General features: G+C 42.1%; 1 protein-coding gene across 1 annotated transcript in view; it reads right to left on the bottom strand.

The window, feature by feature from the left end:
• Positions 1-352: 352 nt before the first annotated feature.
• The window catches only part of LOC134535256 (collagen alpha-1(I) chain-like), a 161,954-nt gene continuing 146,770 nt past the window's right edge, over positions 353-15,536 (bottom strand). The window contains exons 6-8 of the mRNA XM_063374328.1: positions 12,960-13,968; positions 667-958; positions 353-496 (exon numbers count right to left, since the gene is read on the bottom strand). Of these exons, the coding sequence (XP_063230398.1) occupies positions 353-496; positions 667-958; positions 12,960-13,968 (1,445 nt within the window). The remainder of the gene's footprint in view (positions 497-666; positions 959-12,959; positions 13,969-15,536) is intronic.

Genomic DNA, 15,536 nt, shown 5'->3' with positions numbered 1-15,536 from the left:
CCAGTAACGGAACATCGCTCGTAATTCTCAAACTCTGATTTTGTACCAAAGATTTATGTATCTTCCATAGTCTTGGGGAACCATTTTTTTTTTTGGCATTCTTGTGCATCACTATTGTAACTACTATTATAAACAATCATATTTTATTGTATTAATCTAATGAGGGGGTAAATTTGACACATGTGTGTTATGAAAGTCCATACACGAGTATGTTTATCTTCAGAAATTTCTGGCGTCCATGCATTGAAATCAGTTACACGTGTACCTTTTCTGAGAGAGTTTCCTTCCCGTTTTTTGTGTTCCGGAGGAGTGTCGGCTCTCTTCCATTTTCGCTCGGGAGGACACTCTTGCTTTATCGTATCTTCGGCACCCTTGGCGCTGCAGACCAGCCCCCTTCTTGCCCCCCTCTCCACCTCACTCCCCCCTCGGGGGTGCTACCGATCACCGGAGGGGAGAGAGAGTCCTGCTGGCGACAGATCGTGATGAGGAACTGCTCCTGAGGGGATGCGGGTGTCCCTGAAGAAGACAACCTCCCTTCTCACTCCCTGAACACACCCTCTCCCCCCACCACTCCCACCCCTGGGACGAGGGCTGGAGCGAGCATCCCTCTCCCGAGCTCCTGGATTTCATCTCCCCCTTATCGCACGCCTAATTAGCATCGCCTACCCCGCCGCGGGAGTTCCTTCCGACCTGCCCCCTCCTTGGACCAGGCTCACGCAGTCCCTGGAAGACAGGAGTCCTCGCGCCCGCTCGTGTGGACCCGACCTCGGCGCCTCGTGTCCACGTCTGCCGCCAGTCCGGGTCCTTGTCCTCAACAAGATCTGGACTGTCGGCCTCACCAGCGACCACCCGGATTACACCCTTAAAGGGCGCAACTGCTGGTACCGGGTCCGGATAAGTCATGAAGGCCAAGATGGCCCGATGACATGTCTGGAAGGTCTTCGCTTCGGCTGGAGAACTGGGGAAAGGGCCCGTCGGGACTGTCGCGATCAGGGGAAACTGGCGAGTTGATCATCCCTACCCGGACATACCTTATTTTTGATATTTAAAACTCCGGTATTAAAAAATTCATTTAAAGGGATATAGTCTATATGTTAACTCCAATAATGTCCCTTCGCTAAATTATGGTACGAAAATAGGATATTATTGATGTCATCGTCATCCAGGCTGGTTTGATGCAGACAACTATGCCCTCTCTTTCTTTTCTGAACGTTTCATGATATATAACACCTTATGCTACACTTACGCAGCTGGTCTAACTTCTGATGTCTGGAATCGTACGGCAGTGTCGTATGTAACTGGACCGGTAGGTTGGAGTGCTGCTGAGCACGCCTGATCGGGTAGCGGGGGACGAATCTCACTGGCTGTCCTGTGAAGCCCTCTACCGAAAAGGGGGACATGTTTCCCAAGCCTGTTCGGTCCAGTGTGTTTCAAGGCTCTGGCCCAAGAGGATCTGTGAGCTGACTCCCACCCTAACCTCAAGGATGCGTATGTGTTGGAGGAACACAGGAAGGTTGAGCCGTCCTTCGGGTCAGGAAACAGGTCTGGACGTTTCAGGTTGCTTTCCTCAAAATATTTACAAATTGAGAATTATAAATCAAAGCTCAACATCTCTATTAAGGGCCCCGTCTACCCAGGCACATACACGGTGCGTAGAGTTTCAGGAGAAACAAAACGATTTCTAAACTACTCAAGATATCCAAGTGGGATCCGTTTACGAAAAGCTTTTAAGAATTCGCTGAGGGCCAAAAAGTACTTTTGATTTCGATTAACTTTTTAAACAGTAATTTTAGAAGAGTTAAAATGGCTAAAAGGCGTGTTTCAGAGTAATTTTTAGGCACAAACAACCGGAACAGATTTTTGAAAGGACATCTATATAATGTTCGGTCACTACTGAAATTTCACAGTTTTCCTATGGACGAGGATAAGACTGCGCGCCAGTTCAAGCCTTGCGCTTACAGGCAATAATGCGCTGGAAGCTGCACCAGCGAGCGTCGCGCTTATCATCCCGCCTCACTAACACATATGCACTCCTGACTATATGGGCCCTTTAAATCTGCAAATGGTCTCATTGCTCTGTTACCGATTTGATCATATCCGTTATTTTTCGTATGATGACAAATAAAAAAGAAATATTTAATTATTTTTTATTTATTGTACAGATGTAAAAAGTTAACTTTAGTAATAACACAATTAATTTTTAAATGTACAGCACAATATTAACTATGGCTCTATGAAAAAGGTTTTTAAAATCTATGTTAAATTCTACGATAGTGAAATTGACAGAATGACAAATTTAAGGAGGGGTATGCATAGGCCTACCCTCATCCAGCCTGGTTGAAATACTTTACATATAGCGCGTGACGCAAATCGGTCGCCTTCACGATAATCCGTTATGCTGTGGTGGTAAAAAAACCAACTCATTTGCAATTAATCGAAAAAGTGCTTGTTCATGATAAGTTTACTAAATCACAAAAAAAAAATGATTACAGTAACTACTTCTTTTTAATGCTACGAAATATACGGCAAGGTAATGATATGTTGTAATTGAAACAATCTAATGTTTCAGAGCGTTGACATGTGACAAGTGTTTCTCCGGCATAGAGATTGTTTCCCTTAGGTCCGACACCTCTGTGTGGTAGGTTCGCCTTTAATGGGACATAATGTCTTCCAATTAATTATACTTCTGCCAAGTATCAAAACGTATAGGTACTGCCGTGCTTGCTGAAATCTTTGCAGATTGACGTGAAATACACTTCCTAGACAATCCTGTTATATTGTGTTTGATTTCACTTTATTTCAAGCCTGTGTAGTCTTTATGGCACAAGGTATTTAAGCCTGGTGACTCATATCATAATGCCATTTGCAGTTTCCATTAGCTTAGTTTAATTTTGACAGCTTAGTTTTACCAGACGACCTCGATACAAGCTTTCTACAAGTTTGACGGCAAGCTTGTATAGGTTTTGTACTGGCCAGCTTGATTCAAGCTTGTCATAGTGATTTAGCAGAAAGTTTTTAGTGTTCAAAATAATGTTTTAATCAAGTTTGTTTTAAGCCCTTTTAAACTTGTTACAACAAGTTTGCTGCAAACTCATTCTGTGGTTTGCTAGTGACTTAATAGTCATTAATAAATAACTTTGAATTCTAAAATTGTTGCAAATTATGTATGTTACAGTTACATAAATGGTTAATGAAAGATACGAAAAACTAAAGGAATGTCTAGTAATAAGCCACACCGGCTGCACACCACTACATAGTTTAATATATTGTTTTTTTTTTTAATTTTCAAGGAAAAAAAGAATTAAATTCTCAAGAATGTTTGTTAATTTACGGATAACTTTTTAAATTCATGTTTACTGAATTAACTTCCTTTGAACATGAACTTGCAAGATTCATTTTGGAGTGATAAGTGGACCTTGTTAAGTCTCCAGATAATACATTCTTCCTTATTCGTGCCTGTTGGCAACTAACAACGAAAAAACTCAGAAGAATTAATAACCTTCGAAGATTCTGTTATCTGGAAGAACAAATATCTCTTCGTTTAGTGGAGGTGCAGTCTTCACTGAAAAGTCTGTAAATTTGCCGCAATGTCTTACCGTTCAGAGCGTGTGACACTTTGTATAGCATTTTTAAAGGCAGAAATGTACTAGGAAGATATGGCTAGCTATTCATTAGCTGAAGAACTAGATGCTTTCCAAGGCTCAGTGTGGAAAGTGTTGAAATTTTGGCCAAATCACATGAAAGAAATTAAATTTAACAGAGGTTTTTAATGCAGCCTGATGCTTTGCAAATAGGCTATACCGTAAACTTTACACAACAGAGTATAAACTTAGTACAAATATACTTTAACTGACGTAAATGGTTTATTATTTAAAGTTGTCTCCAAAATATTTTTTATTTAGTTACCATCAGGAACTTCCAGCCTAGTTCATTAATGTGTTAAAATAATTGTGAGTATACTTTAGCTAGTTTTTACACTAGAAAGCACTTATTTTAAGAGAATATTTAAACGATTACGTTCATATAGTTAATGGCATTTATCAGTTATATGCCCAGAAATATAATTATCAACCTTTCAACAACCTTCAAATTGCCGCAAAATCATTGGAGCTTAATAATTCAAATTCGTTCAACATTCCTAAGCAAAGTGGTATTAAATTTGCCTTGTTTTACAAGTTAGCTAATTAAAATATTTTGGTTGGACTGATTAGTATATGTGACTATTGGTTTGGAAGTTGCCAGTTATGACTTCGTAACTTAATGTAACAGGTGGCTTGGCACTTGAATTGCGAACAATTAGCAAGAATAAGCTTTAAGCTGATGAACTGCTGAAAGTTGTTCGCCGGAAATACGGCGTTACCGCCTTAAGTGCGGGAAATCTTCCCATTATTATTGGAGCATAAATTTGTAGAGGAGGAAAAAAATGATAGGTGTTTGCATGTCTCAGGTTGTTTCCTGACCATAATTGAAATTAGAGCTCCCCCACTATTTTCCCTACCACCACAGGCCAACTTTAAAATTGGCCATCTGCCACTTTGAGGGTGGGCTAGTTCAGAATCTGTGCCAAATGTTACTATGTAAGTATTTCAGCTTGTCATTTGAAATTGCGTTTCCATACTTGAACGAAAATTAATGTAACCTTAGAACAAAACATTAAATTATCGCTTACACATGAAGAAAAAAAAACGTGTTAAGTATTCTTTAAAACCTCTGGTTAAAAAAAAATTGATATTTAAAACTCCGGTATTAAAAAATTCCTTTAAAGGGATATAGTCTATAAATAAGTTAACTCCATAATATCCGTTCGCTAATTATGGATACGAACATATGATATTATTGATGCTATCGTCATCCAGGCTGGTTTGATGCAGAAAACTATGCCCTCTCTTTCTTTTCTGAACGTTTCATGATATAAACACCTTAGGCTACACTTATACCAAACAGCAGTGGTTCGAAATACGTATTCAAGCGATATTACTTGCGTTTCATAACATAATTTACTGATTTAATAATATTTCAGATGACAAATGGTTAAAGACAGTAAAATATTGTGAGTTTTCGTAACCTTAAACAGTTTATTTACTAGGAATAAATTTTTATTAATGGTGTTTTTTAAGTTCAGACAAAGCAATATTGTGAAAATTATTGTGCAGTAATAAATTTCGTTATTTTGGCTTGTACTTAAATTTAACTTAATTTAAAACACATCTAACTTAGATTACTTTTTACACTATTTTTTTACAAAAAATGCGCTTTTGCACCTGTAAACCCTTCAAAAACTTACAACTACCTTTTATCGTACCCGTATTACATTATTAACTCATTGCTTTTGCAATGACGAACGTACACCTTTCCACTATCTTCCCAATGTCGTGAAAGGTCCTTTTTTCCCATTGTCCTCCAAAGGTTTACTTCTCCCGTTCGTCTGAGAGAAGTATCTCGCCGTCCTTCTTCTCAGGGCAAGTGGTGGTGTTACTTATCTACTTTTACCCGCATTTCTTTGGCACTTCCTCCCCCCCCCCCCCCCCATGTTTTTCACAACGCATCTCCCTCCTCCACCCTCCACCCCACCAGCCTTCCCTCCGACGCCATCATTCTCTCTTCTTCCACCCGTCCCACTCCAATTTATCTGCGACATTCCTCCCCGCTCCCCTAGCTACCATTTCCCCCTCCACTAGCCACCCAGAGCCACCCCTCCTTTGTCGTGTGGCGCATCCCCCTCTTCCCCCCCTCCCCGCAGCATCCCAAGGGCTCCTGGACCAGCAGGCAGCCACTCCTGTCGCGCCGCGCTCAGCACAACAACCACTTACATCCGGCCTGAGCGCCGTGCTGTTATTTCCCCACCACCATTACAAGTCCGAGTATTGTTTACATCACTACGATCACAGTTCCGAGTACGGTTTACATCACTACGATCACGGTTCCGAGTATAGCTTACATCACCACGATCACATGTCCGAGTATAGCTTACATCACCACGATGACATGTCCGAGTATAGTTTACATAAACACTATCAGATGCCCGAGTATAGTTTACATCACTACGATCACAGTTCCGAGTACGGTTTACATCACTACGATCACGGTTCCGAGTATAGCTTACATCACCACGATCACAGCTGCGAGTATAGTTTACATCACCACGATGACATGTCCGAGTATAGTTTACATAAACACTATCACATGCCCGAGTATAGTTTACATCACCATGATCACAGCTGCGAGTATAGCTTACATCTCCATTGCGTGTCCTGTGTGTCTACTGTGTGTTCAATATGTGTGTATTGTGTTTTCATTGCGGGTCCAGTGTGTGTACTGTGTATTCGATATGTGTGTACTGTGTGTTCATTGCGTGGCCATAGTGTGTACTGTGTGTCCATTGCATGTCCTGTGCGTGTACTGTGAGACCATTGCGTTCACTATGTGTCCATTGTGTGTTCAGTGTGTGTGTTTGTACTGTGTGACCATTGTGTGTATTGTGTGTTCTATTCGTTTGTTGAACGTGTGTCGTTTCGTTAAATGTGTGTACTCAGATAAGTAATAGCTCTGAATACTTACTGGTTTAAAACATCTTGGTCTTCATAAAACCTTTTTTAATGAATTTTGGTCCTTTAGGAAGAACTTGTTATCGACCAATAAATAGGCCTGTAGATCAGTTAAGTCTAGCTTCGAGAGAAAGAAATTTGCTGAAAATAATCTTGGTTCTGTTTATAGAAAACGAAACATTGAATAAAATGTAAGAAGTCTTTAAGAACTCGTAGTGATGTGTAACATCTAACCTCGGTAATGAGCAAATTCACAGTGTTCTCATGTTGCAAAAACACAATACGAAACTCTGGCCTAGGACACGAAATTTTAGGTAGAATTATTTTAATAATACCGAGTGTGATATATATAATATATATGCAAATTGTCTGTTCAACTACATTTCTGGACGCGAATCGCACGTAGTTTCCGCACCCGCCGCTAGAATTCGCTGCCGGAGCAGCTACGTCAACTATCGAATGACTCGATGCACAGAGCGAAAATTTAAACTGTGTAATGAAACGTCTCCGATAAAAGCGAAAAAAAAAAAAGACTTGAAAAGATACCAAATTCCTCGATTTGGTCCTGATTTTTCGACTATGAATTTCACCAAAATACTGCCCATATGGTTAAATTTCATTCGACAGTTAATGCGTATTATAATGTTTCTCTTTGGCTTTTTTTGAACTTTTGTTTGGTCCGCCACAGGTGTAACAACGTGGTGTCACAAGGAACATCCGTTCCATTCACAAAACACCGAGGGCTGAGTTGTTACACATCCGGCGGGTAGGGGGGGGGGGGAGCTGCCAGGGGTTTGAACCCCGACCATCGCTGGCTTGTGCCCGCCTGCAGCTATGCGTGCCGGCGGTGTGGGATTGCCGTATATTACATGCATGAGGTGCGCAGCGAAGCAGGGGGGGGGGGGGGTCGTGCTGGGACGCCCCTGAGGTAATCAGGCGCCGGCGTGAGTCACACAGACACCGACAATGGTGAGGGGACAGCTACGGGCGCGTGCGTCTCCCCGCTACTTCATCATCTTCCTTCATCTCGTCGCATTCTTCCGCGCCGCTTCTCTGCGGGTTGCATTTCTTCCGCTCGTATGGCGGGAAACTCCCCCCCCCCACCCCTCTTCAACCCACCCTCGAGCACGGCCAGTCCCAATACAGTCCTACCAACCAGCCTATCCCCCCTCCGCGCGCGCACGCACGGGGCATTATAACGTGGAAACGTCGAGGGATTACCGTCCATAAATTAGGATGGCTATATTAATAACGGCGGGGGTCAACCACTCAGGCCCTACCGAAGCAAGCGCACAGTTTCCCCCTCCCTCCCCCTGCCGAGCTAACCAAATCTCCGCGGCTTAACGCTGACGCGTCCTGATAATTTACTGCAGACGCTATCTCGGCGTGGCCGGAATAATTTTCCCATGGGGAACGGTTTTTAGTTTTTTCCGCCAGAAACCCCTCGTCGGTTGGTATTCTTGGCGATGGTGTGTATAAACGTGCTGTCGAGAGGGAGAGAGAGAGAGAGACAGAGAAAGTGAGCATGGCAGGTCCGTGCCATTGGTGGATTAATGTTCTCCGGTGAGAGATTTAGTGGCGCCTGAAGAACTTATGATAATTTGTCTCTACGGATTTGAACGGACTGTTGTCGTTTTGTACGAGTTTAGAATATTTATATTTTATTTTTACTCTCCCGTATTAATTCTCGCAGGTGGTTTGGCTATTCGTGGAAGTTGAGTTACAGGATTCTATCAAAATTACCCACAATAGCGCTATAGAATTTTCGCGATTATACCTACGTTTATTGCGATATCCTGCTCGTATTTACTAATTAAAAGAGTAAAAAAAAAAAATTTAAAATGTTTAAAATATATATATTTTATCCTTCAAATTGCTGACGGTCGTTTTGGGGGGGGGGGGGGGGAAAGTGTTTATTTTAAAATATGAAAAAGCGTAACACTCTTTTTATCTCTCTCTTGTTGCTGAAACGCTCATTAAGAACCCATTGTCACATAACAATTAAATAGTCGCAAAATACTTGCGAAATTCGCATTATATTCCGGTACTACACTCTAAAAAAAATTGTACTTTTACAAGGGAAATTCTTGGAAACCCTGTTGCCAAGGTTATTTCTTGCAAAACTACAATGCAGAGCCTTGCAAAATCGCACATGGTACAAAGCTCTGCCTTGTAGTTTTACAAGTAATATCCTTGGCAACAGGGTTTCCAAGGATTTCCCTTGTAAAATATACAAAAATTTCTTTCGGTGTAGGATAAACTCCACACAGTAAAATAAAGGTAATTATCATTATTTATTTTGTAAAAGTAAACATTTTTGGAAAGTTACAAATTTTTTTTTTGCTATCCTGTGCCTTCTGTACAATCTCAAGATAACTGACAATAATATGACAAAAATATCTTTTAATTCGATACAATACTTCTGTAAGCGTTCATTCCTTGGTGAAAGAGACTCAAGAAGTTACGCTTACTTTACATGGATGGAAATACGCTGCAAAATGTTGAAGTCGTCTCAGCTGGTTTGTCTGTGATTCGATTCTTCTTTGGTTGAGGGTTTATAACTGATTGAGATTCGTCCAGATGAACAGTAAGCCAATAGCAAATTTATCTAAGAGGTATATGCGTTTGAATTCTAGCCTATCACCGAATGAATCCGCGAATTTTGCAGGTCTCTAGTAATAAGTGATGTAATATTCTCCAGTACATGTAGTTAGAATTTTCTCTACCGTGTATATTCGTCAAATCGGTCGCTTCGATGGGGTAGGCAGCACCCAGGCAGTAATCCTCCTGTGACTTGTTACATTACAAAACATTGACTGCAGATGTAGATCTTTCAAACTTGCGGTGGGCTAAACAGTTATTTTCTAATAATATTTTCCTTTGTTCGTGTTCCTAAGAAATAAAATATACTGAGAAATTCAGCATTATTGATGTATTTTCCCCATAAATATGCTTCAGAATTAACATAAATTTTCTTGTAATTTTACAAAAAAAATGTGTAAAGTTACCATTTTTTTTTACTGTATACACGTTTGTATGACTCCATCGGCTGTGGCCACATTTTACCGTTCATTTAGATTGGATGTGATGAGATCATTTACAATTTTTTATATTGTTATTGGTTTATCGTCCATCGTGTAGTGTCGAAACTACCTAGGGTCCAATTAAAACATAGCTAAGCTGTATAATGGTGTGCATTTCAACCTCTCTCAAAATAATAACGCAGGTCTTTGGTCAACGCGTACCAGCGAGTGGTGTGCGCGCATCAGCCATAGAGGCGAAGATGCACCAGTTGAAAGCTTGCATGTAAACCTTACCGATGCAAGGTTAAAGTGTTTGTGAATACAAAAATAAATTATCAAGGGATTTAAATTCCCCTTATCCTCCTTGAGAACCCAATAATTTTCATTTGCAAGTTAGATACATTAGTGTATTAGTAAGCCCTACAAAAAAAAATCATTTTAAAGTCATTTTAATTTTCTAAGAAAGATACAGGAAAGAAGGTTAAATAGTCATATAATCAGGTCGATAAATATCTAATAGCTACGTAACGTCCAATTGGTTTAATTTTTTAAAAATGTTTTTTTTTATATATATATATTCCATAAACGTTCTGTTTCACAAGCAACCAAACGTATCTACGTTTCTTCCTCAGTACCTATATCTATCATGTTTCTAACCTACACAAGAAAAAACCCATAGGCTATAAGAATTAAACACTTGCTGAGCTGTTTCACGTTAAAAAGTGACTATGACTTAGATTGTTCTTAACCATACATATTCAGATCTGCAGAATTTATTACGTTACTTATTTTATCAACAAAATAAAAATAATGGGCACTTGACGAAACAGAGATGGCATAAAACAGTGGTAGGATGCGTAAAAAATTACCACGCTAAAGATGTTTTAGAGACGTTTAACATTTATGTATTCTTTTTGTACGTTTTTATATAATATTGATGATTACGTTTTTTTTATTTTTATGATATTAGGAGAGATATCTTTAAAATTATATAAAATCTTGGTGTCTATTTGTGGAATTATTATTATTAAGTATAAAATATTGTTCCTGTTAAGAAATTAGGCAAGCACCCTACCTAAACAAATTAAACGTCTTTCAAAAATGTTTGATTGTATTTGTGGAATTATTTAAATCAATGTCTTCTGATGTTCTTGACTTGAAATTTGGTATTTTAGTCAGTGGTATTTTACCTGTGGGACAGCCACCAAGTTTTGGCAAGTATATATGATAATTAGAGTCCCGGAAATTTCGCGGATTCCTCTGGCCACAGGATATAATTCAAAGTTATAGGTGTGCTCGCTCGACCCATGTTTACTTTCCCATTGGTTGATTTCTTAGCGAGAACATTTTTATCCTTGTTATTTGGCACTACCTGATTCGCTTACTTCTATCCTAGCTGGACATCGTTGGCTCACGGTCGTAGAGGGGCGTGTCCAGATAACTGCGGTCGAATCATGGACACAGTGCGACAGTGTGGAGGTTTGCATTCTAGCTTGCGACTAAATGAATCCGCGAAAATTCCGTGGCTCTAATGATGATCATGTTTGAACCAAAATCTTATTCTGAACAAGTGGTCAAAAATACTTTCTTCCGTACTAGAGTTGAATATTCTGAAACGATTTGTGTCCATTATTTCGCACCAAGTTTTTTTTTTAAAGAGTGGCAAGACTGCTCCGTCGTCCACTGCGGAGAGGAAAAGGGGCTGCGTAAACCCCGGCGCGGGCGGATGGGAATGTGTAATTAGTCGGGAACACGTGTTCCCTCGGGGTCTCCTCTCGCAGCTGAGTAGGAGAGTCACTACTCATCCCCCCCCCCCCAATCCACCCCTAACATGGAGGCAAACCCTTTCGCGCGTAGCCGAGCCACGAGACTGTCGCGCCCTTCTCTGCGTGCGAGCTACCAGAGTCATAGCTCCCCCTTCACCACCCCCAACCAGCAGTCAGGTGTCGCTCACCTGGCACCAGCAGGTGATAAGACTTCTTAGGCACCCGTCGAAAAAACACTTTCATCTGAGCTATTAACCGATCACTTCAGCAGCAAGGAATTAAGTGACCACAAAAGAAGAATGCACTATAGATAGAGACCGGAAAATTTCGCGAATTCATTTCGCGATAGGCTAAAATACAAATCGGTATACACTCAGTGCTGCCTCTGTTATTGGTTCACAACTCACCTGGATGACTCTGGGCCAATGAGAAACACCCAACCAAAGCTTTATCGAAACACAGGCTGCTACGCTGGAACGTCTCACAAGACAGCAGCCAATGAGTGGGTGACATTTGACCGAGTGTACGTAGAACTATGGAGTTCATCCTACAGGTCATTGAACCCGCGAATTTTTCCGGTCCCAAACTATAGAATTTCAAAATGGCGTAACTACATACAAAAAAAACAAATCAGCCAAAAATACTGTCGGGCATACAAACATAGAATATATCAAACAAAAATACCAACGTTGTTTTTAATAAAGTTATAAACTTCAACGATATAAGCATGGGTATTTAAAATAGGTATATAAAAAACAAAATTTTTAGAAAGGGCATCATACAAAATTCAAAACATTATCAAAAGATTCCCAGTGACAGCACAATATTTTGTACACGATAAAACCGACGTCACTCTTTCACGAATTATGTGTTTCTTCAACGAAAACAAGAAATAGGCTACTAATGGATGGATTCATTCGATTCGTTTATTTCATTCTTGAAGATTCGTTTTTTTACAAACTTCCTCACCGAGTTCTGGGTACTTTTTGATCCAATAAAAATGGCGCCCTAAATTGGCAAAAAAAAAAAAAATTTTAAACCTGACATAGTTTCGCCGAGGATACGGCTGAACTGATATCACAAAATAAATCGACTCTAGTCCTTAATTTCAGCACGCATTCTAACACACTTGTTGGGTCTTAAAAGAAGTTTCTCGAAGTTTATCTGCAAATGCGGCCAGAATATCAGTTCTTGAGTGAACTTGTTTCAAAGAGATGACTGATTCTATCGACTAATTGAAAATTCATTTTTCTGCTCACTTAAATGTGTGGATTAAAATGTTTAGGGTATGTGTTTGAATTCCCGTCGTAGATATTTCATTAGCTCGAGTAGAGCCCGTTACAATTTTAACAGGAATACATTTCCCCGATAGCCAACCAGTCGTCACGAAAAAAAAACTGCAGAATGAGGATCCACGAAGCTTTAGCAAGATGCCAGGCAAAGTTCAGTGCCCCTGTCGTGGTTTTCTCTTCCCTGATCTCTGGCTGCTGCGTTGACGGGTTGATCCCGAGGCGAGTCGGGTTGGAGGCAGACGTAATTCACGGCCGCGTCTCCGAGTTCGGTTTGCCGCCAGGGAAGGGGAAGGAGGGAGGTGATAAAGACCCGTCGACCGCCCGAATACTGACGAGGACGGACAGGCCTCGTCCGCCGACGTCCGCCTGCTTGGTATTCCCCGGCCTCCAGCCTTCAGGGGGTGAGGAGAGGGAGCAGATGGCCGGGGCGGGGCCCCAGGTGCAGGTCTGTTCGACGGCCACGTGGACCCGACACGTGCCGCGCGCAGGTGTCTCATCTGGGGCGGGGAGACGCGCTCCGCCTCGGAATCCGCGGGCTGGCCGGCCGGTGCCAGGCCGCTGGTGCCTGGTCTCTGGTGCCTGGTCGCTGGTGCCTGGTCGCTGGTGCCTGGTCGCTGGTGCCTGGTCGCATGTGCCTGGCCGCTGGTGCCTGGCCGCTGGTGCCAGGCCGCTGGTGCCAGGCCGCTGGTGCCAGGCCGCTGGTGCCTGGTCTCTGGTGCCTGGTCGCTGGTGCCTGGTCGCTGGTGCCTGGTCGCTGGTGCCTGGTCGCACGTGCCTGGCCGCACGTGCCTGGTCGCTGGTGCCTGGTCGCTGGTGCCTGGTCGCTGGTGCCTGGTCGCATGTGCCTGGCCGCTGGTGCCTGGCCGCTGGTGCCTGGCCGCTGGTGCCTGGCCGCTGGTGCCTGGCCGCTGGTCGCTGGTGCCTGGTCGCTGGTGCCTGGTCGCTGGTGCCTGGTCGCTGGTGCCTCGTCGCTGGTGCCTGGTCTCTGGTGCCTGGCCGCTGGTGCCTGGTCGCTGGTGCCTGGCCGCTGGTGCCTGGTCGCTGGTGCCTGGTCGCTGGTGCCTGGTCGCTGGTGCCTGGCCGCTGGTGCCTGGTCGTTGGTGCCTGGACGCTGGTGCCTGGTCGCTGGTGCATGACCGCTGGTGCCTGGTCGATGGTGCCTTGTCGCTGGTGCCTGGTCGCTGGTGCCTGGTCGCTGGTGCCTGGTCGCTGGTGCCTGGTGCCTGGTCGCTGGTGCCTGGTCGCTGGTGCCTGGTGCCTGGCCGCTGGTGCCTGGTCGCTGGTGCCTGGTCGCTGGTGCCTGGCCACTGGTGCCTGTTCGCTGGTGCCTGGTCGCTGGTGCCTTTATTATACACATCTCTATGGATTCGGCTAATTTTTTTGTGCATCAGGATACGCTTGTTTCCAAGGTATACATATAGGCCTATCTTTGGCGTTAGATTCGGAGAGTCAGTGAAGAGCATTACTATATATGGGTTGTCGGATGTCCGTTATTTCTAACCAAAATACCTTCCTCCTTTTAAACTATTGATCTTCAGAGAACACACAAGTTAGTGTGTTGCATGACGCACCACAGTCGTACACTTAATGTCTTCTGGTGAACAAATCGTCATGACATCGAGATCCAGAAAGTCCCTAAATTTTTTAAAAAAAATAAGTTTTGTATAGAATTAAGTGTAAGTCACGGAAATGTTAACGATTCTCACAAATTTGTTTACCTCTTGAGAATATTATTATTTTGTTACTGTCTGGTGAAAAATATAAGGCAGAAACTTCCTAAATTATTTTTAGTTTATTTGTTTTGAAGAAATGGCACTGAAAGGAATGGCACTGAAAGGGCAAGAAAATATGACTCACATTCTTTTATTTACCCTAGTAATCAGTTGGTGACAATGAAAAACCTTTATTGCTCAATGACGCGACCGGTAACCTCGGGTAAATAAAGAAGCCGTGACAAGCCACGCGTTTTCTTAATAAAGCAATTGCATTGCATGAAATTTGGGGAAAAGACAATACAAACAAACTGAGTCCTGAATGTTGACAAAGAAAATCTTAAGTCTCCAAAAATCCCTCAACCTGACTGAACTCTCACCCGAAACCTTTTTTTATGCCAGTGTTTCGTCCTGAACAATGTATGGAATAGTGGAGCTCAGATTTTCGACCAACGAGGAGATCACGTGAGAAATATCATTCTCCGCAAGGGAACTTGTGCCCTCAGTGTCCAACTACCAAGGAAGCTAAACTTCGGGCATTGTTTGGTTTGCTGCCTCGTTGGGAACATTGGCCAGTTGACTCGTCGTACGCGGCAAGAGTCATATGGTGTAATTTTATTGTATGGGAGAATGGCTTTAATATAAGCAAACTGTGCCGTTCTATATATTTCGTACGGAATGAAGAAAAATATCCCAGGTTTGACACGTAATGATGTTCCACACGTTTTCTTTATGCATGCAACCGATGTCAAAAGGTTTTTAAACCATTCGTGGTATCTGGAAACAGAATTAAGTCATCCCAACTAATTACAATATTTCTTGCTCTCTTATTGAACATTGTTGATCAGGCATCTATTTAATATTTTAATTAATTAAATGATGGTTTAAAACGGAGTATTTCTTTGGTTATAAGTAAACAAACGCTGAAAGTCGAACGGGCATACCAAACGAACGACGATTTCAAATAACGCTCAGTAAAATTAAATTACAACTTTTAAAAGTATAGCTTTAAATAATGTGCTGAATTATTCCTTTACTTGCCAGAGATGTATAACATCTAGCTTCGGTAACGAGAAAATTCACGTGTTTTCATGTCGTAAATATACGTATAATACGAAACTCGGACAGGGAATTTTAACGTAGAAATATTGCCGAGCGTGATAAATATATTACATATATATGCAAGTTGTGTATTCAA

Source organism: Bacillus rossius, chromosome 8, assembly GCF_032445375.1.
Source record: "Bacillus rossius redtenbacheri isolate Brsri chromosome 8, Brsri_v3, whole genome shotgun sequence".
Classification (NCBI taxonomy): domain Eukaryota; kingdom Metazoa; phylum Arthropoda; class Insecta; order Phasmatodea; family Bacillidae; genus Bacillus; species Bacillus rossius.
This window is presented reverse-complemented; position numbering and strand designations above follow the sequence as displayed.